Raw genomic sequence first — 24,858 nt, 5'->3', positions numbered from 1 at the left:
ATGAGGCACAAATTACAACAATAAAGACCTTTGACTAAACATCAAGATTCTGATACAAGGCTTGAACCAGAGTTGTAAACAGAGTGCTGGCATTAAGTCAAGAAGAGCCAATATTTTTCATGACCTGGTTATATTTCAGTTTCAACACTTTAACAACTTTCTCCATATTTCTTAAAAAGATTTGAAAATCATTGCGTTCTTAAAACATCTCTAAAAACATCCTAATGCCGTGGGAAATGGTGTTTATGACATAAAATTTCAGAGATGTTTTAAACAGTGAAATAAAATGATCATTTGTACAATTTAAGAATCACCTTTGGGAGTTAATTTGATTTGTCAAATGCTAATTCTACTTGTTTTGAGACTAAAAGTTATAGATCCTGAATGTGATTAAATTGTTTTATTACACTTTTTGCACTGATAATAGCACAATTTCTGGTGATGATGAAGATTATGGGTGTTAAAACTAAAGAGATTAATGACAAAAGGCACACTTTTCCAAAGTAAACTAGGAAAAATGGGAAGTTTTAAAGCCTACAGATTGCTGCAGTTTTTTTTGTTATGGAAGAAATAGTTGTACCTCTATTTCCTCCATATAAATAACTGCTTCTTTGGGCAGAACCAACTTCTTTGTCTCTTTAATGGTACTGAAGTACTGTTCTTTGCTCAGCAAGCATTGCTGTAATGGTCGCGTGGTTAAAATAACTGAAGTGCTCCTTCATTTATGGTACATTCAACTCAGATCTGAGAGTATTAGGTGTGGTTATATGTGTGCAAGTGTGTGTCAGAGAGAGAGAGAGAAAGTGGGAGAGCATTAAGGGTAAGTCTTTTGGAGAATCATGGAGAGAGAGATGAGCCTGTCCCAGTTTTGGCCTTGTAATACTGAGTAGTTTGAAGAATGTTTGAACAAATCTGAATGGGACTTTTATCTCAGAAGTGGCTGTTTACTAAATTTTTGGAGTTAGTTGCCAGTATTTTCGAGATGGTTCACAAAAAACCCTATAAAATGTGAATGAGTTGTGTTTACTTGGAGAATAGAGAGAGTGGGGGAGCTATATGTGTCATTATTGAATAAATCTGTGTGGTCTTTGGGAACAGAGCAAGATTAGAGCCGACTTGAAAGATCCACAATGTGCAGAGGTAATTGACTGGACTCAAAGACATTACTGAGATACCAGAAATAACTGGAACAGTGTGTGTTCAAATTTAGCTTGTTCTTTGCTGGTGAAATGCATGCTTTCCTCTCTGTCCTTGTATTAATGGAATACTCTTCCTTCTATGTCTTAAAAGCATTCAGTTAAGTTATAAACTGTGGCAGGTAATAATAACCAAAAATTTCATCTCCGAAATGAGCCAAGTAATTTGTATCCACTGAGAGTTAAATTGTTGTGGTTGCCTTGTGGTTCCAGTGTTTGCTCTGAGACTGACAGCTTGTGGTTTCAGCCATTACTTGAAACTTGGTATTGGACACATTCTTTTGTTTTTTCTTCTGTTAGTAAAAGCTCTGTCAAGTCTGTGCATGTAACACAATGCAGAAAGTTTAACTCTAAAGTAGCTCTGAGTCATTTAGGAGGAAAAGAGCACTTAGACAAAGTGAGAGGCACACATCTCCAGAGATGAGGCAAGGCGCTTGATGGCTTTCTTAAATACGATGAAAGGATCATTAAGCACACAAGAAATGAAGCTTCTTGGCATTCTGTCTAACCTGTGCAAAACACAAAATGCAAGCATAAAATTCACCCACATTAATGTCACAACCAGGAAAAAGTGTATTTTAAAACATTTTGTTTTTACTAGATTGATGGGCATTTTTATATGCTGTCATATTGAGAACTGATGTGCATATGGAGCAGCAAATAGACAAGGAACTGTGGTTTTTGCTAGATGAGGGATGCCTTCATTTTTCATCGATGTAGATTTTTCTACATCTTCAAATATGTAAATCTATGAATATTCCTCACAATGCAGATCCAACCATTTTAAACTACATTGCTGAACCATACACTTATATTTTGTGTTGCACTTTTTGTCAATGTAGCTATTCTTACCAGTCACATAGGACAGAAAAATTGAGCTTTGTGGGCCCTCTGAATACAATCTGTGTCCTTGCTTGCAATGAACCTCAAGTAAAATGTTGCCTTTGAGCAAGAATAAACCCAAAAGCTCAGCATAAACGCCAGTTGTGAGCCTTCTCTTAGTTCATCTGGATAGAACTTTGATCACTTTATGATAAAGGAGTCAGTCAGGATAGAAGCTGAAATATTTGATTACCATTCAGTAAGAAGAGAATTTTATGGGAGTAACAGTAAGCAAATATGCAGAGATAATAATCAAGGAGATTAAAAATGGAGCAAAATATTTGGTAAGAGGTTAAACAATAGGTAAAATTATCAGCAGTGTGCCTAAATGACCAGGGCTATTGACTCAAACAATACAGTGTAATAAGTCCAAGCTGGTATAAAAGGCGTCATTGATAACAATATGCACAGTTTAGTTTGATTGTAGGGAGGAACTTGGCAGAGTAATTGAGTAGAAGTCATTTAAGAGAGAATACCTCCATCTCATAATGAAGTCAAAGCGTGTGGTGGATGGGTGCCAGATGCAATTAGGGAACAAAAACGGCTGCTACTGCTGCAGCACCGCGGCAGAAAATTGCTCCAGTCTTTTCTATCCAACAGCACTGGGTGAACCACATGTTTGGTAATTATCTGCAATATTATGCGGCAGAGTTTGAGCTCCTGGAAGAGAGAAGTGACATTTCAGACATTATGTGTCATTGCTGTCATTTGGGAACCTTTGCGGCACTTTTTATATCAGAGGTATGCAGTATTGTCAAGCTGATGATTACCTGAAGCAATCATACTTAAGTATGCTTCTTTGTTTTTCATCATAGATCCAAAGCACATTCTCTTGGTGTAGTTTTACTTTTCTAATATAAGAGCTAACAGTCACAAAACTGTAGCTGTCTGTTCTTCTGGGGAGTCGTGAATGCACCAGGCTGTGGTGAAGTTGCGGTTGTCTCTGAGCTAAGGTCAGCACTGTGGTCATGGGAGACTTCCTTGTCTCCGTCACATCATGGGTATCTGCAGTGACATGGTGATAACTTAATCCTAGGAGAGTGGAACCGGTAGACAGCTATGCTAAGTCCAGCTAAAGCAAAGTGCACGGAGCAGAATGGATGAATCCTCTGGGATTTTGGGATGCGTCAGAGGGATGTGCTGAGATGCAGGACAGGAGGTGGCTGTATATATTCCTGAACACTTCGATATATGCCTGTAGACACAAAATGTATACAGGTCTGAACTTGGAATGGCTGTGCAGAGCTTAAAGATGGTGTTATATCTCTTCTTTTCAGCCCTGCTTTTAAAGTCATTCCTTTTTTTTTCTTTTTGGCATTGGCTCACTCATTTTCTGTTAAGTCCTTTGTAGCTAATGTGCAAAGGAAACCATCTATCTATCAATCAATCTATCTATCTATCTATCTATCTATCTATCTATCTATCTATCTATCTATCTATCTATCTATCTATCTACCTACCTACCTACCTACCTACCTACCTACCTACCTACCCTCCATACTTACCTACCTACCTACCTACCTACTTAGAAGACCAAAATATTCTGGCATAGAAAGCATTTTTTTCAATTTTACAAAAAATCTACTGAAAATGCGGACGACCCAGCTTTCCATCAGCACTTAAACGCACCGTGTATGCATGAAGCTGTGGGGCTCCCAGAAGAGTTAAGAGTCTCAAAACCCCTGATGCACTTGTAAACTGATCTGCACGTAAATGCAGTTTTGTCTAGGAATACGAAATTATTCTTGCACAGGTCTTTATGCCTGCATAGAAACCTTCTTGATCATGAAAGTATTCCATATCTATATCTAGCTATGTATCTATAGGCAAAACAGGTAGACTGGCATGAAATAGTATGTGCACAGCAAAGGGGTGATTTTCAAAGAGCTATTACCTGAAACTTGGCATATTTTAGAATAAAACAGGGGAAATTACACAAGAGGAGGACAATACACAAATATTTTTCAGACAATGTTGAAAGGAATAAAGGGGTGGCTCTAGGCTTTTGAATAGTACTGTATTCATGCATATTACACTGCCTTTCTATTTCCTCTTTGGTCTGTTCACACAATACGGCATATAGTGCAGGGAAGTGCTGTGCCAGAGATGCTGCACTGAATGAAAATGGAAAGGGATACTGCAAGCAAAAGAAGAGCAGTGGGGCTGACGCGAGAGTGGAGCCTGGCAGAAAGCCCCTCTGCGGTCGAAGCAGAACAATGGAACAGAATCAACACGACTCACTAATAAACAATGAAATTTAACCCAGAGATAGACGGTAATGAATCAATGAAATATAACACAGTGTCACGCTTAGCTCAAGGGAAACAAGGGGAAAGAGTGAGTAATATAGCTCTGTATGAGTAAGCCCAGTATGTCTTGGATAATGTAATAAGCTAAGTTCCACTGTGCCACTTGTATGAGCACATCTACTGTATTACCAATACTGGAGCTTGTACTGGTATGTGGCTATTTCAAAGCCTGAGGGCTCATTTTCTGTCTCTTGCACACTCCTACAAGCATTATTACCAACTACTCTTAATGCAACAGGGATTAAGGTAGTCTGTTATTTCCACCCCTGGCAGGCCAGACTTTGTGGTGTGAGCTCTGAGACAAGGTGCAGTCTGTTGAACGAGCAGTCTCACAGACAGATAGCTTCCACTTGGTGTGGACATGTCTGCATGCGTGGATATGCATCATCGTGGTTAATGATTCCCCCAAACAAAGTTAGCAGCAGGGCTCAGCAGACCAGAACTCCACAGCCTCTGTGCTTCCTGTAAAGACATCATCATTGCTTGTAATGGCTGTCTGTGCTTCAGCGTAAGCCTTTTTTTTATATAAGCATCCTCCTACTAGTGTTGAAGCTTAGTGTGCGTGTGTGTGTTACTGAATGCCCTCAGTCCTGCATATGTGTTCAGAAGGGAAGATCATTGCTACTTGTATCTCCAGCCAAAATACAAAACATTTTCTAAGTGGAGATATTGAAATGGATTTGCACAGATTTGCCCTGCAACAAAAAAACTATTACGTCTTTCAGAACAAATTAAGGACTGTAAAGATACAAAAAAGAGAATGGCTGTGAAAATAATTGCACACAGCACACATATTTTGAGTAACCTCCTCGTTGTCTAGCCATACAGCTCTTAGTGCAAAAATTGTGATAGCAAATCCTTAACAAATCCACACCTACGCAATCGTTTACAATGGGGATATTGTTCATTGATGAGACAGTAGATGAGTTTGTGCCTGAGGGTGTAGTCATAGTCTGTCTGTTGCCTTTTTTTCACATTTATTGACTGCTTTTCCCTGCATTGCGTCTTCTAACTGCTCCTGACCTCGGTGTTTAAAGTTTCTGTATTTCCTTTAATCAGCTTCAAACAGCCTAATCCGATGGATTTCTCGTGGATGATGCGAGATCATAAGTGAAAAATTACAGGCTCATCTGGAAATGCTGCAACTGGGAAGCAAGAGCAATTATATATTTAGTGGTACTCGATGTGACTGGGAATAACGGAGAAACACCCACACTAAACAGAATGATGTGTTTAATTAAGATGAAGATGCTGTTTGATGTTTCTCTGTGGCTCACACCCACTGTGGATTCATTTTGCAGGCACCACTCTGGACACCTTTTCTATTGATAGTTTCTCTCTTTTATGCCATTTCTCGTCATTGCAATTCACTTCCTTTTTACACCTTTCCCTGCTATCCCAGGTGGCCAGAAGCTTGATGGCCCCCCTGTCACTGGACATCGCCGGGGACCCAGACAATGAGCGGGCTTTGGGAAAACAACGCCTAAGCGTAGCCATCGGCGTCCTGGCGGGAGCCGCAGCGGTCATCCTGGTTATTCTCCTCGTCGTCACAGCCAGGCAGTGTGGCGCTCAGGGCAAGAACGGTTATGAAGCCGGGAAGAAGGAGCCAGAGGAAGACTTCTTCAGTCCTTCCGGGGCTCAGCCACAGGTCGGAAGAGGTGGAGGTTCAGACCGCGGACGTAAACCTCGACGGGACAAACGCGGCGGGGGTGGTGGTGGTGTGGCTGGAGGAGGAGGGAAGTCGGACAGATCGCTTTACAGCGGTATTGTCACAGTGAACGGCCTGCGTCGCCACGCCAATGACGATGATGAGGAGGATTTGAGCAGTGCAAGTGAGCGCCTGGCAGCCCGTTACTGTGCAGTGGACGGCGACCCAGGCAGCCCGCGCATGGGTGGCGGCCGGAGACACCAGTCAAGCCCAGATCTGGCAAGGCACTACAAATCCAGTTCACCTCTCCCTGCAGTGGATCTACAGCCCCATTCGCCTCCAGCAGAGGGGAAGAAACACCAAGCGGTCCAGGAGCTGCCTCCCTCCAACACCTTTGTGGGCAGCGGTGGATGCGTGGGGAGCGCTGGCTCCAGCAGCAGCAGTAGCGGCGGCAGCGGCAATGCAGATGCAATGTCCTTAGGATCTGACCAGTGCTCAGAGTACGGCTGCCAGACTGGGAACAAGTACAGCAAACAGGTAAGAGCTCTGCAAACCCAATATTGTTTTAACTCTTCTCCCCTGTTTCTTTTAAGTCATTACAAATCTCAGACAGATCTCTGAGTCTTTCATATGCTCTGAGGCTTCATCTTCTCCCGCTCCCACATCTGCTGCCATTTGTCCTGCTCACCTTGTCGCTAACGTCTACACCCCATTTTATCTCCGCAAAATAACCGTCAGAGTGTGCGCATGCTTGCGTGTTTGTGTCACCATCCTAAGCATACAAGCAGTGTAACAGTAGCCTGCTGCCAGTGTGTATGCATCTGCCCTCTGCTTGGCAAGAGCCTCTGCAGGGCACATGAGTCAAGCCAATGCTGTAGCGGAATGATATGTGAATGCGTACTTGTTTATACATGTATGTGTGTGTGAGTGAGACCATTTGATTGAACCCCTAAGGAGTTCAGTCACGGCAGAGACACAGAAGGAGTGGGCGAACAGTTTCTTCCAACAGAGTAATTGGTCATTTTGCATTTCTGTTTCTCTTATCAAGCTGTTCCCTTTCCTCCATTTAGCATATATATTTATTCCATAAACAATATCAGTTGCATAGGTAATGAGTGCACCGGCTTTAACGTTCACTTTAGTTAAAACCTGACAAATAAATACTGGATCTAGTCAGTCACTCACCCCCTCCTTTCTACCCACACAGACAATAACACATAGATGCAGGCACCATCTATCATCATAGACACACTGACACAGCAGGGTCTCCGTTGTCCACGGGGAGTCCTCCCAAGAGTGATATCCAAGTGACAGCTAACCCCGCTTAAAGGGGCGGTGTCTCTGACAGACAGTTTTACATTTATCCAGCTTGTGGTGGAAAAAAAATGCTGATGTGGTCATTAAAAGGGGAAGGAGAGGAGCTTCTTAGGCTAATCAATTCATACATGGGCTCTGTGATCCCGCGCTACATACACACACAGGAGCGCGCACGTATATGCATATGCGCACAAACTTGCGGAGGTTAATCCATTACGGAGTCAATCCTCTTAATCTGCCATTCCCAGGGAAAGAAACTGCTTACTGGGAGAGTTTGGCGTTCATGCTTACGTGCTCTCAAAACATGCCAGCACACACAGAGTTGCGCGCACACACACACACAAACTGACAGAGTAATGAATTATTGATCGCATGGGGTAATTAACTCCCCTGGTGCAGTGGGGTGTGCCCCCTCCTACCACCTCCCAAAATATCCAACAGCCAGTAGTTTTATCCACAGCTCTTTGAGTATGTGTGTGTTAAAGACTGTGCTCACGCATGGCTGCGTTCGCTTACACGTCAGGATTTGTTAATTCGAACAATTTTGACGACATGGGCAGGTTGGAGTCGGTGGGTTCCTGTCGCTGTGCTGGAGGGACTACTTATTTTATGAAAGCATGTGCATTTTATACACGAGTGCAAATGAGAGATAGACTTAAGGAGACATATGTGACATGTATGTGCCAAATGTTGGAATTGGGACGCCAACAGAAACAGGAATAGCATTAGATCAGAAGTGGGAGAGATTTACGAAAGGTTAGGAGGGGGAGAGAGATTGAGCAAACGAGATGGGGGAAAAACTTGGGAATTTTAAAGCTACTTTACTGGGTCAATGAAAACATGAAGCAATTGTCCTTCTGAAGTCAGCGCAACGGCCCAACCGGGCTACTCAAGTTGGGGGAATAAAACACAAAAAGACAAGTAAAAGTGGACATCCTAGGTGAAGAGCAAGATTGCTTCAAAGTGGCAACAAGATGACAAGACAGCTTGGTTACGAGTTTTAGAGATGCTTCTAAACTGTTCACTGAGGAGGATATGTATGTTGATATGAATAATATAAACATGAAACGGGGAAATGGGTGAATTAGAATGACTAACCAGCATCTGTCTGATAAAGATAATGTATTCTACTTATTATGTCTATGTATTATCTATGTATTAGTATTCTACTAATGTATAATACTTTTTAACTTTGATTTCATTTGGCTTTTTTCAGGCAAAAATGTTAGTCTAATTATCTTATATATATACATATACATATATATACATATACATATATATATATATATATATATATATATATATATATATATATATATATATATATATATATATATATGTATATATATATAATATAATTATATATGGCATGTCTGCATGACTTTAAACACTATGTGCAGATATTTATTCAGATTTCGAATCTGAAATTGCAGGTCTAACCATTGAATTTAGAAATTTTTAAATACCAAAAGTAGTAGTCACCTTGGGATGTTTCTTACTGACAGTGTTTTATAGTGACATCTGTTAAATGAACATGACCCTGCTAAAAAAAATATTCTTAACCACACATTCCTCCATATTTTTCATCCTAAGAGTTTTAAACATAATAATATGTCAAGGTTTATTTTTAATTAAAAGAGGACCTCTGGAGTGTAATCGTCTGGAATTCCATCCTAAATTAACATTTTTAGGGTGTGAAAATTACATTTATCTTAAAACTTTTTTTCCTAATACCTTTTCTACTTTTTTCCCACATTTTTTAGCTTTATATGACAGAAATCATTTGTTAGTCATACACAAATTTGAGATTTTTATGAGAGTCCATTTATCTAACTGAATTAAATGGAACTGATTAAGATTAATCAAATCTAATGAAACAAATTAAACTGATTTGATCGTAACTGAACCAAAGTGAATTAAATGTTATGTCATTAATTCCCAAAGGGAAATTCTTGCAGTTGTATTAATTATCTCTAAAGACAAAGAAACAAATAAGATAAGTGAGTTAGCAAACTGTTAAAAAGTTAGAAGTGCAGGAGAAAGAAAGTCCTGAGGGTAAATTCTTGCATGTGAAAAGGTCTGGATAGAGTTTCGTTCCTATGATAATATTTTTTTTTATTTATAGCTAATGACATTTTATTCACATAAGTGGGACCATTAATCTGTTCAGGCCAGTTTACCCATAAAAGTTTGCTCTGAAAATTTTAATGCTTTTAAAAAACTAGCAGAAAATCTCAAACGAGACAAACTGATGGGAGCTTTAAATGTCAAACTAATGTCTTTCTAAACACAGAAAGTCTTAAAGCTGGGGTAGGTAATGTTGGGGAGCTAGCATGATGTGAAAGTGGCGCCCTTGGCTCCTCCCCCTCTGGTTTTGCTCCTTACGTGATCCAAGGCTTTTTTATTCGCTGCTTTTTCCTACCAACGATTTCCTCTTTCTTGGCTGTTTAGCAGGAGGAGGCAAATAAACCGAGCCGGGTCGGGGAAGTCCTTCCTGCTTTTTCTCAGCCATGTTTGCCTTCCGAGTTTCTTCTTCACTGCTTTGTATTTTCATCTTAACACACTGTTTATATGCAGGGTGTGGCTATCAGGTATGCACTGCGGGAGGGGGAGGAGGGGAGGAGGGGAGCCGGGAGAAGAAGCTTACCAAATATAAGACATGAACAACTCCATTTCAGTTCAAATGTTTTGATTGGTTGGAGTTTTTACAGATTCACAGTAAATTTAGGGGTCTAACTATATTTCTTATTGTTCATGATTACAAAATGTATAGACTACTATCAGTACGAGGAACCACTTTACCACTTCAGAGTAAAAAAAAAAAAAGTTTCTGAGCAAGATTACCAACCCCAGTTTAGAAAATAGCAAATATGACCCAAACCTCTGTTGCATCTATTTGGAAAACAATCTCCCAATGTCTCCAGTATTTGAAGTTTAGTCATCATTTGACTCCTTCACAGGAGAAATTCAAATATTTTTCCAAATCCAAAAATTTTAAGTGAAGCAACCTTCAGATTTTCATTAAATTGGCATCATATGTGTCGGCAGGTAATGACAAGTCAACCAATCTGACACTTTCAGTTCTTAGCTGCAAACTCATTCCAGGAAGCGCCTGAAATGTATTGAGCGTGGATTCTGAACTCTAATGGAGAAAGAGAGAGGAGGAAGGTTTGTACACATGCATCCAAGATGGGTAGGGGATGGGTAGGCATGAGATAGAGAGAGGTCTGGTTTGGGTGGCAGCCAGAGAGTGAGAGTGGACTGCTGAGATGTGGGTCATCAGGATACCCGTTGGCATCAGGAGACATTAATGATCACAGCAGTCACATGGCACTGCAGCCAATATGGGAAAAGTGGCCTGATTCTACCCTCTAACTCCAGCCGCACATATGTAACACACACACACACACACACACACACACACACACACACACCACCGTGAAACAGGTTTCCTGTCTGCTGTCCTCAATCAACCACAACAAAGGTCAGTGAATCCAGCATTCATGCTTCAGTGTCCTCAGATTTTCCTTCTGTTGCTCTTCCTTTTTTTTTCCTCCTGCAATATCGTCTTATATCGCTCTTTTCTTTCTCCTCACCTCTCCTTTTGACTCTCACCCTTTGTTCCTAACTGTCAGTCTCCCGCTTCCTTCGCCATATGCCCTGCTATAAATCTAAACAGCCCACCACTGCTCTCTTCGCATCTTGCATGCGCCACACTGACCTCTGACAAACTCTCCACTCAGCGTTTTCACTAGTGTGACTTCTTTTACTGTAGTGTGCACTTTCACTCTCTCTGGACCCAGTGGGCGTGTGGGGGCGGGTGAGAGTCCGGTGCCACGAAGGCTGAATCGAACCAGACACACACCCACGTCCACACACACCCGCACAACTTGAGTCCAAGTCCAATCAATGTCCTGTTAACAAGGCCAAGACTGCAGTGGAAACAGGTGGGTTGACAGCGCAGCTTTTTACGCATTGCACGGCTCTGCAACACTCAGTGAAGGTCAGCGCTAGACTCCCATCGATGATGGAGTTAGCACCGAATTGGACTCAGTAAGCAGTCTTGGTCACCTAATTGGACTGTGTGGACAAGCACGGGTGCGGAGATTAGGTCCACTGGATTATAAAAATTGAAAAGCAGCTTTTCATTTCTGCTAAATCCCTCCGGGATTAAATATGATGAGCATCTGTCACAAACTCCCCCTTTCCACGCACTCAGGCATGCAGGCTTCTGGCTCCTATGGCAACATGTGGCATGCATTTTGGTTACTAAGGTGAAGGCACAGTCAACCAGAAACAAACACACGCATACCCCCTGTCCCTTTCTCTTTATACATGCACCGTGTAACCGACCCATGACCCTTGTCACTATGATACCAGCTCTCTGATGTATTTATTAAAGCTGCACTGAGTTTAGGCCACGCAGCCAGCCATATGCTCAAAGGGTGAGTAGGTGGGGGGTAAACGAGAGGTGAGGAGGACAAAGTAACCAAAGCATGGATCACCCATTGAGCAAGACTGAAAACTGATCTACTGACCCTGCAACAAAGAGCAAGGGGAGGTGACGTCCAAGCGAGTCGGTGGACATCAGAGAGGAAACATGAACCACGCAGGATGATGTGAGACAGAGCTGGAGAGGTGTACGCGATGAGGGGAGACGGAGAAACACTTAAACGTTGCAGGGAAACAGAGACAGTTGTGTGTTTCTGTTAGATGCCCGCGCTGGAGGTGGAACACATGCTTACCATGTAAACATTGATTTTCCGCTTGACCAGCACTGTATGGATACAAATGTGGAGTGTTAAAAGGTGTTACCACTCCTGTAATTCAGCTGCAATGGTCCAGATCCCAATGAAAAAAAAGAGCTTCTGCATCTTTTAGTGGAGTTTATTGCAGGAAGAGTGACATTTGAAGACTTTATGTCTCATAAATTTGCTGTTTATTATGGGTTTTATTAACAGTCATTCATCAGTGGCATGAGGGTCTGCGGTAGGGACATAATAAAACCAGCAGAAGTTAAGTTCCAGTAAACTTCAAACTAAATGCAGTTTACTATTGCACTTTGTGCTGACAGGACGGTTCAGTAATAAACACTGAAACTGAAGGTGTCTGCCGATGACACTGGGATTCCCTGTGGCTTGTGGATTGCTGAATGGAGCCTTCATGATTAAGGCTTGTTCAGACCTATCCAACTAACATCTAATTGAGACCGGGGTCTGCAGGTCTTAGAGGCTTAGAGGGTAAACATCGTGGGTGGCCGGTGTTGTTTGAAGTGCTGTTGACATAAGGGATTGTGCTTGATGTGCAGCAGAGTTTAGATGTGTGATCCTTGTTAAAGTAGCTTCCCCCAAGAAACACAATTCCCTAGAAAATGCATTAGATATATTTGTCATGTAATGAGATGATTAATGGATTTTCAGGTCACTTGTTAGGGCTGAATATACGTCCTCATAATACTTCTAAAGAGAGACAGATTTTGTCACTCTCCACACACTAATGTTCCTTCTATTCTTGCAGTTTACAATGTAAAATAATATAATATAATATAATATAATATAATATAATATAAAATAATATAATATAATATAATATAATATAATATAATATAATATAATATAATATAATATAATATAAAATAATATAATATAATATAATATAATATAATATAATATAATATAAAGGTCAGTTTAATTGCAGATTTAATTTGTACAAGCATCTAAATTTACTGTAGTTTAAAACACACCTAATATGTCAGAGGTGAACACACGCCACATTTTCATCTCAAAGCAGCCAGTTTATGCCTACTTGCTCCTTATTTAATATCTGTTAAGCTGTTACAGTTAAGTTTTGGACTCTGCATGAAGAACTTTTCTTGTGTAAAATAAACCAATATATGGATGTAAAAATCACCCCGACACATGAAAATGTTCTGAAAGAATATGTGAGATGAATAATGAGAGAAGAAAAATGTTCTTATTCACAAATCTGTTTTCCTCGACAGAGTCAGATATCATAAATTTGTCATCAAAAGGACATTTTTGAAGCTCTGTTTTCATTTTTAACACAGTTTTTAATGTTTTTGTAAAGAAGCAGGGATAATAATGTTCTCAGCTAAAATGTAGTAAAATTAAAGTATTAAGTAGAATAAGTTAGAAATATTACATAAGACTTAATGGTAGATAGAGTATATTTAGGCTACCTCAAATACTAAAAAGACTTCTATAAAAGCTGTTAGATGTTTTTTAATGACAGGCTGTGAGTAATAACTTTTTACTTCGGCAACAGTAACATTTGTTGACAGACTTTCTGTTGAGGTGCTAAAAATCTGCTTTTCTGGTGTGGCTTTAAGTAAGAACAGGGATTGGATGATAACAAAGGTAAAGGCACATGTGTGAATGGTGATGATCAAGGGTAGTGTAGAGTCCGAAACTGTTTGGAGTCACAGGACTACAAAGAAAGACAGAATTTAGTAGAGAATGGCAGAAAGACATGCAACGTCAGGAGAGGAAGTTTCTCCTTCAGCTGAGATCACGGGGATCAGGAATGAGACTGAAAGTTTCCCATCTGTCTTGGCTGCTTAGCAGGAGTTAATACGGACACACTGTTCAGCTGATAATGTTACCATGTTAACAAGACCTCCTTTCAGCTTTTGTTTCAACTTCCCTGTGAAATGGCAGGAATGTGGGGATGTCATTCCCTCACACTCACTCAGGCAAGCTGAGGCAGAGCTACACACTGCAAACTTGCGATTTTAACACATACAAGCAGCCCACTGAAACGCGGTCTTGTGTGTACATAATGGCACATAATTATACACCCTCCCAGATCTTTATGCACACACTTTTCAGAGCAAGCAAACAAAGTCTGATAAGAATATGATGACACACAAGCAGATAGAAAAGTTTTCCATCTCTTACATCAGTCTCTTCTTCCCTCTGGATGGAGTCATGTGCACAAGCCCGGGCACACGCTGTCTTCTTGAATCACGCACAGAATCACCGCAGAGGCTTACAAACACACTACTTTCACTCTGACACAGACACACTCTTGAGCAGACACAAAGACCTACATAGCAAGCCCCTTGCTGAGATGCTTCCTTTTATTTGCTTGTGAAGACGCTGCTCTGCATTGTGCAGCTCTGCATTCAGCTCATCAGCCTTCCAGCATTACCTTAATGGCTGTCGAAGGGTTGAGCAATTTTACCCAATATTGCTAAACAAAAGCGCTCTTTTCTCGCACAAAGCGTCACTTCTAGACAGCTTAGTGGCCGTGTGACTGGTTTTATCCACTGACACAAAAGAATCATCCTTGCATTAAGTGGTTTTGAGCTGGGCTGAATTAAATTGTCTTGAATTGAACTCAAAGTGAGCTGAATTGGACGGAGCCCAACTTTGTACAATTGAATAATTCAGACAGGATTGAATCACGTCATAATGATTCAGTTCGGACTGAATCAACCTGGCTTGAGCTGATAGGATTTTAATTTGCTTGTCTTGCAAATTATTACAATTCAGTATCCAGAATATAAGTGATAGATGTGGTTAATCGAAAAAATGTTTGTGTCATTTTTTTAGATAAGGTTATAAATGATTTAACTTCCCTGTAAAACAGTTTATGGATGTTATGAACTCCCAGACCCAATCTTATGTCTTAGTTAGTCTATCTAAAGAGGTGTCAAACTCCAGTCCTTGAGAGTGTTTAGCAAATATTTCCTCGTTTCAACACAGCTGACAGAAATTAACTGGTCATTGGTCACAACAAGTTGTTAGATCCATTTCATCTGAATCCAGTGTGTTGGAGCAGGGAAGCATCTAAAACTTGCAGGACTGGCATTTGAGGACTTAAGTTTGCGATCCCTTATCTAAAGTCTGTTAATACTTTTACATATGTAAAAATCACAAATACAATATATCAATATATTGATTAAATCTGCTTTTTCCTGACCACCACTGGTTTCCCAAGATCATTTCAGAGCTTTGCCTGATGATTGCAAAAAGTAAATAATAAAGTAGCATGTACTGAAAATTGCCACTTTTATTTTATTTTATTTTATTTTATTTTATTTTATTTTATTTTATTTTATTTTATTTTATTTTATTTTATTTTGTTTTATTTTATTTTATTTTATTTTATTTTTATTTGATAGGGACAAGTATGCTCCATGAATGATGGCACATACTGCAGCATTTTAGTCAAGGCTAATTTTCAATCAAAATTTATTAGGGTGTTCAAAATCACCACCCTGATGTAAAGATATTAATCTTTGGAATTATGCATTAATTTTTAATGCATTACTACATAAACAACAAAGTTATTACGCTGCATTAAAAGTTGGAATTTTGTGCATGTAGGTGCTTTTTTACTGCGGCATTTGATACACCACTAAATTAACCACTCAGTCATGTAAATCTTCCTTTTATTTTAGCATCAAAACTAAATGTTTTTATGAATTTAGCTATTATAACCACTGTAGTACAGTCTGACCTATCACACACCACAACTTGGATATCTCCAAGGGGGGGGGGGGGGCGATGTCTGCTTCTATGTCCAATGAACCCGGTTGTTACCTCCGTAGAGGTAACTAATTAAATTTTGGTGGTGATCCGGATCACAGTTTGGATCCAGGTGTTTTTTTAAAAGTATTTTCTAACATTGTGCTTGGCGGCGGTTTCCGTTCAAGTTTCATATTTAACGAGCAACTTCATCCATGGCAGGGCGGGTTGTGCACGCAGCTGGGTGCTTTAATGCCACATGTAAAAATGTTCGTACTTTCTCACCACCTCGATCAGCTGTTTTATCAAAACAATCCGTTTTGCTGGCAACAGTAAACACATGGAAGCAGCAACTCCGCTTCATGCTTTCTCCGTGTTAACGACGCCCACCTCAAATGTCCGACCAATCACACGATACTTCTCGCAGCCCCGCAAGAAAAAAGTTCCGCCAGCCCGGTGTGTCAAGAACTGTCCTCAAACACGTCCGCGAGAACAAAATGACGTCATTTTCTTCTCGTAGCCTCGAGAACAAGAAAAAAGTTCTCGCTTCTCGTGGAAGATGGAACAGGCTATACCCGAGAGGCACATCGGGGGGGGGCAACTTGGGTTTCAGTGTCTTGCCCCAGGACACTTCAGCATGTAGTCAGGGGAAGCCTGGAATTGACCTCCCAACTTTCCAGTTGAAAGACGACTGCTCTTCCACTCATATGATGTTTCGTGGATACTGTCAGTTCAAACCTTCATTATTGAAGTGATATATTGATGCAGACTTATATTTTGTTACACCTATCATGTATATACAGTGCAAATCAGTTATATTTTCTACTACTGTATCAATGCTGACCCAGCTAAAATGCATTGAAAAAGGACTTGGAGCATAAAACCAGACGTTAAATCAATGAGCACAGATTCACAAACAGAAAGTCTTTAATACAGACGTTACTCATTCAAAACTTTAAGAGTTCATATTAGGTTTATTCACAGACTCCTGATTTTATTTCTGTATTTCTGTTTTTTTTGTGCTTTAATGCTACAAAATACACATAATTTTCCTCTTTCTGATCACTTTGGTAATACTCATATTTTTTAATGATGCAACTCCCCAAAACTAGTTGGCAAGTTCTATGTAAATGTTTTATAAAGTGATGTAAAGAAGCAGGACGAGTGTTTTCTGTGGGATGGAACGAGTGTTTGGTGTGGTCAGAGGGGAGAAAATCTTGTTAACACAGGTACGAGTCACCTGCATTGTTGTACTGAAGTCAGAGCTGTTTAACTACTCCAAGAAAAAGCATCACTTTCCAGCATTCCATCCCCGTGTGTGAGGTCCCTCCCAGACATATCCACACACCCACACAGACAATGACATCCTCCTCCGTCTGTCTTCATCCTGATTGATCTCTCTGTTCTCGCTAAGTGGTTTCATCTCCTTTCATCACTCACCATCTGGATCCATCTTTTCAAAACGTGTTTTTAATGGTTCCCAATTTTTTTCTCCATCACACTGAATCGTTTCTTTAAATTCTACAAATGGTTCTTAAAGCTCCCGCCATTTTTCTTTCCTCTGTTATAAAGAAGTGTAGTTAAAGTCAGCTTTAATCTTTGTTTTTCATGTTTTTTTTCTGATTGGATATAATTAAGCATGCTACCAAGGAACAAGCCTAAGGTGTGAAAATCTGCACTGTGCAATATGGTTTATGCATTTTTGCCACTGGCGAATCAGAGCACAGTTCTCGCCGGGTATCAGCTCATTATATCTTGCGTGAGTGCAAAAGACTGGCCCTGTTAGTGCTGTAGTCCTAAGCCAATGTTTTTGCCGCAGGCTAAGTGTAGCCATCTGTTTTGGAATTGTTGATGGAAGACAGATAAATCAGAAGATCAAGATTAAGATAGAGGAAGGAAAAAAGAAGCAGAGAAAGACAAGAAATATGTCAAGAACAGGAGGGGGGAAAAAAAGGAAATCCCTGGTCAGTAGCCATGATGCAGAAAGAAGAAGGTGGATTGCGGAGAGGCGGAAGCTGTGAGATTTGGGAAGGTAGATGAAGAGAAGTGAGGTGACTGAGATAACAGGCAATGCTTCAGTGAGTGGCAAGGGGAGATGTGAAGCTACAGAATGAGAATGCATTCTTAGGTATTGCCTTGGGGGGTTAAAGCTGATGGGGGCAGTACTGGGAAGGAGGAGATGGAATGAGAAGGACCAAAATGAGATATATGGGTCTTTGGTTAGAAGAAGCGGGGAGAGGAGGGGAAGGAACTTCACTCTGAAAGTAAGGCCAGCTCACACTCTTCAGGCTATTTTGGTGTAAGTGTGTGTATGTGTGTGTATGTGTTTGTGTGTACGAAAGAGAGAGAGAGAGAGCTTTCTACCTGCCCTATTGAAGAAGTTACATAAATCTGAGTGGGCAGACCTCTGCCTGCAGCGATGCTCCATATTATACCACTGACCCAAGCCTTTCCCAATGTATCTGTGAGTGTATAAGTGTGGATTTGTGTGTTTTTTTGAGTCTTTGTTGAGTCCCACTTGCCTGTTGATATAGAACAGATAAGCGATGCCTGCCTAAAAATATATGAGCACATACTAAGAGATATACTTAAGCTGAACTGTAACCGGTGCCCTCAAGCTGGGACTGGAAAATAGTTTGATCTATTTGACCTACAAACATACTCTGCCTATGTAATTACACACTCCACAACATTTTAAACCCATTGCCATGAACATTACATATGAGGGAGCTATCACCATGTTAGAAAAAAATGGCTTTTTTTTTACCTGTTCACATACAGGTACAAACCTCGCAAAACAAACAGATGATTCAAACTGCACTTTAAATCAATGGCTTGCTCCAAATACATCATGGTAATTGCACACCATTACCATAAAGCTGGTTCTTAATGGGCCAACGCTGCACAGACACAAATCAGACATACATTATTTAAGAGGCTCTCGTCTCTTTTTCAGCAATACAGTAATATTATGAGGATGGCAACTAAAAACACTTGAGGAAAAGAGGGAAAACAAAACAACTCGCTTTTATTGAACGTTAGTCAGATCTGCTCCTAAACTTAAAAACAAGCACACATACACCAGAAGGAAAAAAAAAACAAAAAACAAAAAGACTTATAATCAAAGTCATGCAAATGCTTTTGCCAATTAGAGTCCAAACAGGTTTCCAAGGGGATGAAACGGCATCCTCTAATTGGCTGAATAAGTGGATGCTCACATCTGAGCCGACAACCTGAGATGGTTCGGAAAATATACGCATCTCCGTCTGCAAGCGCGCAGGTGTGCACAGTGTGAGTGGGGATCACAGACAATTTATGCATGGTTAAGGGGAGTCGCACAAAGTGTCGCCGGTAAGATGAGAAGCAAGTATAGTGTGTTGACACAGATATGGTGCATTGTCAGGCGCAGGCACACACGCACATGCTCATTGACCGGTCAGTCTCTTTTTAAAAGCGTGAATAAAGCTTCGGTCGCGGTGTCGTGTTAACATGAAAGCTTTTACGCCTGTTAAAAAGAGCGAGCTTTGATTAGAATGTGATGTGTGAAAGTGTTTCTCAATGCCAGCCTTTGCTGACAGAGGCTCTTTTAAATCCAGCAGAGCCGTTGCAGGGAGCCTTCCGTCAAAAAATATGTTGAATCAACGATTTCACCTCAACATGCTGCCCTTGGGGTTTTTTTTTTTTTCTCCCCTTTTTATTCAGTTTACTTTTTTTTCCTGAATTTTTTAAAAGACAGACATCAAGAGTGCCCACTATGCACGGACACATCAAGCTGAACCAGAAAACTACTGCGTTAGTGGAGTTTTCAAGGATGATCAAACACAGAATTTACAGTTGTTGACTAAATTTCTGACTCAATTCATGAAATAAAAGCAATCAGGTGAAAAATTTCAAAGTTGATTTTTGAGCCCCTCCTCTGGAAAAATGTCTCCGCATGACTTTTACAAATCATGGTTTCTCTCAAATGGTATGATCATTTTGAATGGTTTAATAATTCATTCCCTACTCCCATGTGGGAATTGTGTAGGATGTGAGAGTGTGATCCGGACTGTGAGGAAACCAATTTAAACACAGAATGTCAGAACTTATGTAGATATTAACAAGCACACTTACATCTACAAAGTGCCTGACTGAGTTTGAGATGTACAGAACATAAATGAAGTCATGCAAATATTGCATGAATTAGTGGTCTTGTTGAATTATGGAAATAATGTAACTTTGCCTCTTTTTTTGTAGTTCTTCAAAAAAGTGACAAATGAAATTGAAAAATTTTCCTTTTAAAGGAATTTACGTAAAAAAATTGCAGCTGTGTGCACAATGCCGCACACAGAGTAGTTTGTTTTAGGCAGTGAAAATTTCACATTTTAAAGATACCAAGTTTTATTTCAACTTTATTGGGGAGCAAAATGAACAAAAGAATAGCACTGTCTGTAATTTTAACAATTCCTGAACATTTTCTAGACTTTGGAACATTTCACATCCACTCCATTGCTCTGGTAATAAATGTCCAACTCAGGGTTTGATACTTTGTTTTCATTATTGAATAAAAAAGACAAAAAAAACCAAAAAACAAATAACCCATGAAATAAGATGTCCAACATTATTAATAATGAATCAACAAAGATAATGATTTTTTTCAGACAGTGGCAGTTAATCTTAATGCTCATTTATGCTCCCTTTACGTGTGTAAATAGATCCATTTCAAACGTCACCGTATTAAAGCTTTCATGCATCCTTTACTTCGGCATGGTTGTTTGTTAGCCCGTGCATCAGAAGGCAGTGCAGAGTTTAGAGTGCCAACGTCAGGTTGAGACAAAAGCAAACATGGTGATGCTTGATGAGATAATGACAGTCTTAGAAAGACAGATTAAGAGAGGCGGCGCAGTGACAGAGGTGGTCTGTGCAGAGATTGAGTATGTTGGAGGTTCCTCTTTCTTTGTCTTTGTACCTTTCAGTGGTGTTTCAGCCTTTGTATCTTTTGAGGTTGTGTTAAGCTACATTGCTCAACACTACCTTCATGGTTTTCTGATGGAACCGCTGCTCTGTTGCAGTACACATGTGGTACAAGCACCCTGAAAACTTGTGCACATAAGAGACGCAGGAGATGTGTATATAAAGCACAAAAAAAAGCCTAAAGCATTGCCAAGCCTTTATTTTACGTATTTTATGTTACCAGTATGGAAGCAGAGGCATGTGAGCAAAAAAAGATCAAATTACAAATTTCAACTTTGAAACACTTAAAACATCAAGCAGTTTGTCATGACCTGGGGTTTTTGTGTGGTCTTTAGGGTTTTTTTTTAAGGTTTATTTTGTAGGTTTTCCTGTTCATCTTTGCTTATTGCGTCCTATTTTGCCTCCCGTTCATTAACTCACCTGGTTTAATTTCCTCATTTACTTCACCTGTTCCTCATTAGTCCCTCAGTGTATTTACACCCCTTGGTTCTCAGTTTCCTTTTTGTCAGATCACCGTCAAGACTATCTTCTAGGTCTTTCTCTGTTGGTTTAAAACCATTGTTTTTGTATGCCATCTGCCTCTCTGTACCAGCATTTGGGTCTCCACATCTCCACAAACCCTAACACAATACCATTCTTTTTTTTTTGAAATATAATGAAATGTTTGTGGAAGATAAAACTCAGAACATCAACTGTCAGAAATCACAGTGAGCTATCAGCCATGACTGTGCCATGTAGCCCTAATATTCTTTTTTTTCTTCAACTGTTTGTGTGTTTTTTCAATGAAAAGGCAATGTTCAGAAACTTTGCAGAAAGGTTTTTATGTGCACTTGGATTGCATTATGCCTTTATCAAACTAGAGTTAGAATATTTAGGGGGAAAAGGATATATAACATAACGAAAAGGGTACAGGAATCCCAAATGTGGCTGATAAACTTTTTAATAATTAGAAACGTGATTCATTTTTACAATAAGCTCAATTCACAAAAATTCGTAAAGAGTTTGTTCCCCATTTTTCCTTTGTCTGAGGTCGACATTGTTGTATATCCTGAGCAACTTAGCCTGTACTACAACCTTCTGATGATACAACTTAACCCAGTTTATTCAATAATTTAATGAAAAAAAAAAATTAAAAAATTAAAATTAATTTTATCACTGGATGGAAGCACCTTTTACAGCCACTGTGCAAGTGCAGCTCATTCAACAAGCTCACAATGACAGTGCAAAATGTTTGTTTACCAAGATGCTCACATACAGTGATCGGTACACCAGAGATGATGGAAATAATATTACATTTTCCAGTGAGAAAAGCAATAAATCTGATGAAATTTGTAATGACCACAAAGCATGGCATTCAAAACCCCATCATAGATTTACCCAATACTGACCACATACAAATACTGGTATTCATCATAATGTCTTTTAAGATGTGAGCAAGTTTCTGAAATCATGGACAAAGTACAGTATTTGGTGGTGAAGTCATGACGGGTGTTTGTTAAAGCTTTAATAGAAATTCCTATCAAGTAAAATGTTTTTTCTCTTTACTGGCTCTTAATTGGACTTTTAATCAGATCTATCATCCTGTTTGACCAGTAAAACTAAGTCAGAGGGTGTTCAGAGTTGGTCCTTGCAGGCAACAGTCCTGCAGTTTTTCCACATTTCACACTCCTGATTCAAATTAAATGAATCCAGCAGCATATGAAGTTCTGCACAATGACTTATTATTTTGAGGCAGGTGTGTTGGAGCAGGATTGTGGGTCTAGGGGACCAGAACTTGACACCCCTGCACTAAATGGATTAACCTGTTGTGAAAATAATATTCAGTTAAAATATGGAATAAACAACATTCATTGGTGGTTTTAACACTGTAAGATCCTGCCGCCCAAAACAACCTAATCAGGAAAAAAAAAGCACAGTTTATTGTACCCCAAACAAATAACTATACGCCTCTGCTATATGTAATGGTTCACAATCACTGATATTAGCTGAAAACAATATAATAAATATAATTATACAGTATAAGTAATTAGTGAAAAATATACCCATTGTGTGAATGTACAGTATTGTTTTCAGCTGCTGCAGAGCTCTTTTACTGAAGTAGCTGTGGATTAATTAGCATTTTCAAACATTTTTAATGCCACGAGCTGCATAATAATGGGGCAGAATGCTGAGCAGAGGTTCGGCTGCGTGAAACTCTGAAAATGATTTCTCTGAAGTCACTTCTTAACCCTGATGCTGAACCATAATTTTCAAAAGGGATTGCGAAAAAAGAGCCAATGCATACATATACTCTTGAAATGTTGTGAGGGGTTATCGATGGGAATGTCTTGGATTCTCCCCTGCTTTCTCATTAACTCTCCTCCTTCCGCTCAATGGTCCAACTTTGCACTCGGTCTCTGGTGGATTGAATGCGCGCACACTCAATCAGGCACACATATATGCACGCTCACAAGCAAGAAGTCTGTTTGCATACCAAAAGCATACTTCATAGCTCAAAGAAAATGAAAGCTGTATTAATTATACAGTCCGCATTTGCGCACGCACACACACACGCGGAATACAGAAGGAGACAGTAAGAGTGAGAGAGCCGCTATTTTATGCTTTTCCTCTGCGTCAAAGGAGACAGAGTGTGTGAATGATTGACTCTCTCTGCGTCAGGGAGAGAGGGAATGAGAAATAGCGCAGAGGGAGAGAAAGAGCGCACTGTCTTCCTTCTTTAATGTGTGAGTGTGTGTGCGCCACTGTTTTTGTGTGTGTGAGTATCTGCGTGCGTGTCGTCTACCCAATATAACGCCCCCTCTGTGTCCCCGAGTCACTCTCTGTCAGTCACACACACTGAGACTATTGTCAAGACATTGGGCGAGGTGCCCCGAGACATTTCTGTGGCACTGTGTCTGTCACGAGGGTGATAGGGCTGAGATGGGGTTCACACAAACGCGCACACTTGCAGTCATGTTTCCTTCAATTAAGAGGACATTACACGGACTTTCAATCTTTTCCTGTAGGGACGTGCCCAATTAGCCAATGAGTAAATTGAAGGTTGCTACCCTCACTAGATGGCACCAGAAGTGCTAAGAGGTAAAATAATCCTTCATGTTTTATTCATTTATAAAACTATTTGACTGTTGGTTTCAATATATTTTCAGAAAGTAAAAACTTCTGCCTTTGCTCCTGTCATTATGTAGACTGTATTAGGAATAACTGCATAAAACAACTTAAATACATCACTATATTTGATACAGATTTGTTTCTTTAATCAGATTTTAAAACAGCTTCCATGCCGAATAATATCGTCATACTTGATATCTGGAAATCACATCGCAATCATTAAGTTGCAATCAGAAATGTTCATATTCCATAACATTTTGACTTTTTGGCATTAAAACTCCACGTCCCAGACTTGTTCGATGACACAGTGACATCTACCATGTGCATTTCTTTAGCCGCTGATACCCAGCAGCATCCAAAGGCGGAAAAACTGACACTAGAGAACTTCTGGGACGTGACGTTGCGTGACGGGACATTACACTTCGCTTCAGTAAAATAAGGAACTGACTGTTTTGAACATGCAATGTCGCTTATTTGCCAAAGAAACATGAGAAGATTAAAAGAGAGAACGAGACAAAACAAGAGTCATCATAATATCATCTTTTGCTGGCTGGAGAGAGCTAACAAGTCAGGTAGGATGCAAGCTGGATACTGAATTAGCCACAAAGTGATATTCTTTTCAAAGGTCATGTGCAGAGGAGATGCTATCAACAACTTCTGAGTCTCCATCTTTCCATGAACATCAGCTAATAATTTCTTCTAAGTCGTACACTTTGAGCTACACATTGATTTTATGTTAATTTGTAAACGTTATCATTAATAAAGCTATATAAATATGTTAGTGCATCTGTAGTTCCTGCAGAGCTTCAGAATAAACACAGTAGAAAAGACTTAATGAAGTAACCACCTGCTCAAGACACTGGACACTCTTGGACCATGAAGTGTCCAGCAAGTTTTAGATGCTTCCATACTGCAACACATCTGACTAAATGAAGGGGTCATTACTTTCTAAT

At 39.9% G+C, this 24,858-nt stretch overlaps 1 protein-coding gene across 1 annotated transcript in view; it reads left to right on the top strand.

Moving 5' to 3' along the window:
• pcdh7a (protocadherin 7a) overlaps positions 1-24,858 on the top strand; it is a 50,166-nt gene that overhangs the window by 4,877 nt on the left and 20,431 nt on the right. Inside the window, exon 3 of the mRNA XM_079263957.1 lies at positions 5,790-6,572. Within this exon, the coding sequence (XP_079120083.1) occupies positions 5,790-6,572 (783 nt within the window). The remainder of the gene's footprint in view (positions 1-5,789; positions 6,573-24,858) is intronic.

This window comes from Telmatherina bonti (genome assembly GCF_933228915.1).
Source record: "Telmatherina bonti genome assembly, chromosome: 3".
NCBI lineage: Eukaryota > Metazoa > Chordata > Actinopteri > Atheriniformes > Telmatherinidae > Telmatherina > Telmatherina bonti.
The sequence above is the reverse complement of the archived record's forward strand: the minus strand, read 5'-3'. Positions and strand labels throughout refer to the sequence as shown.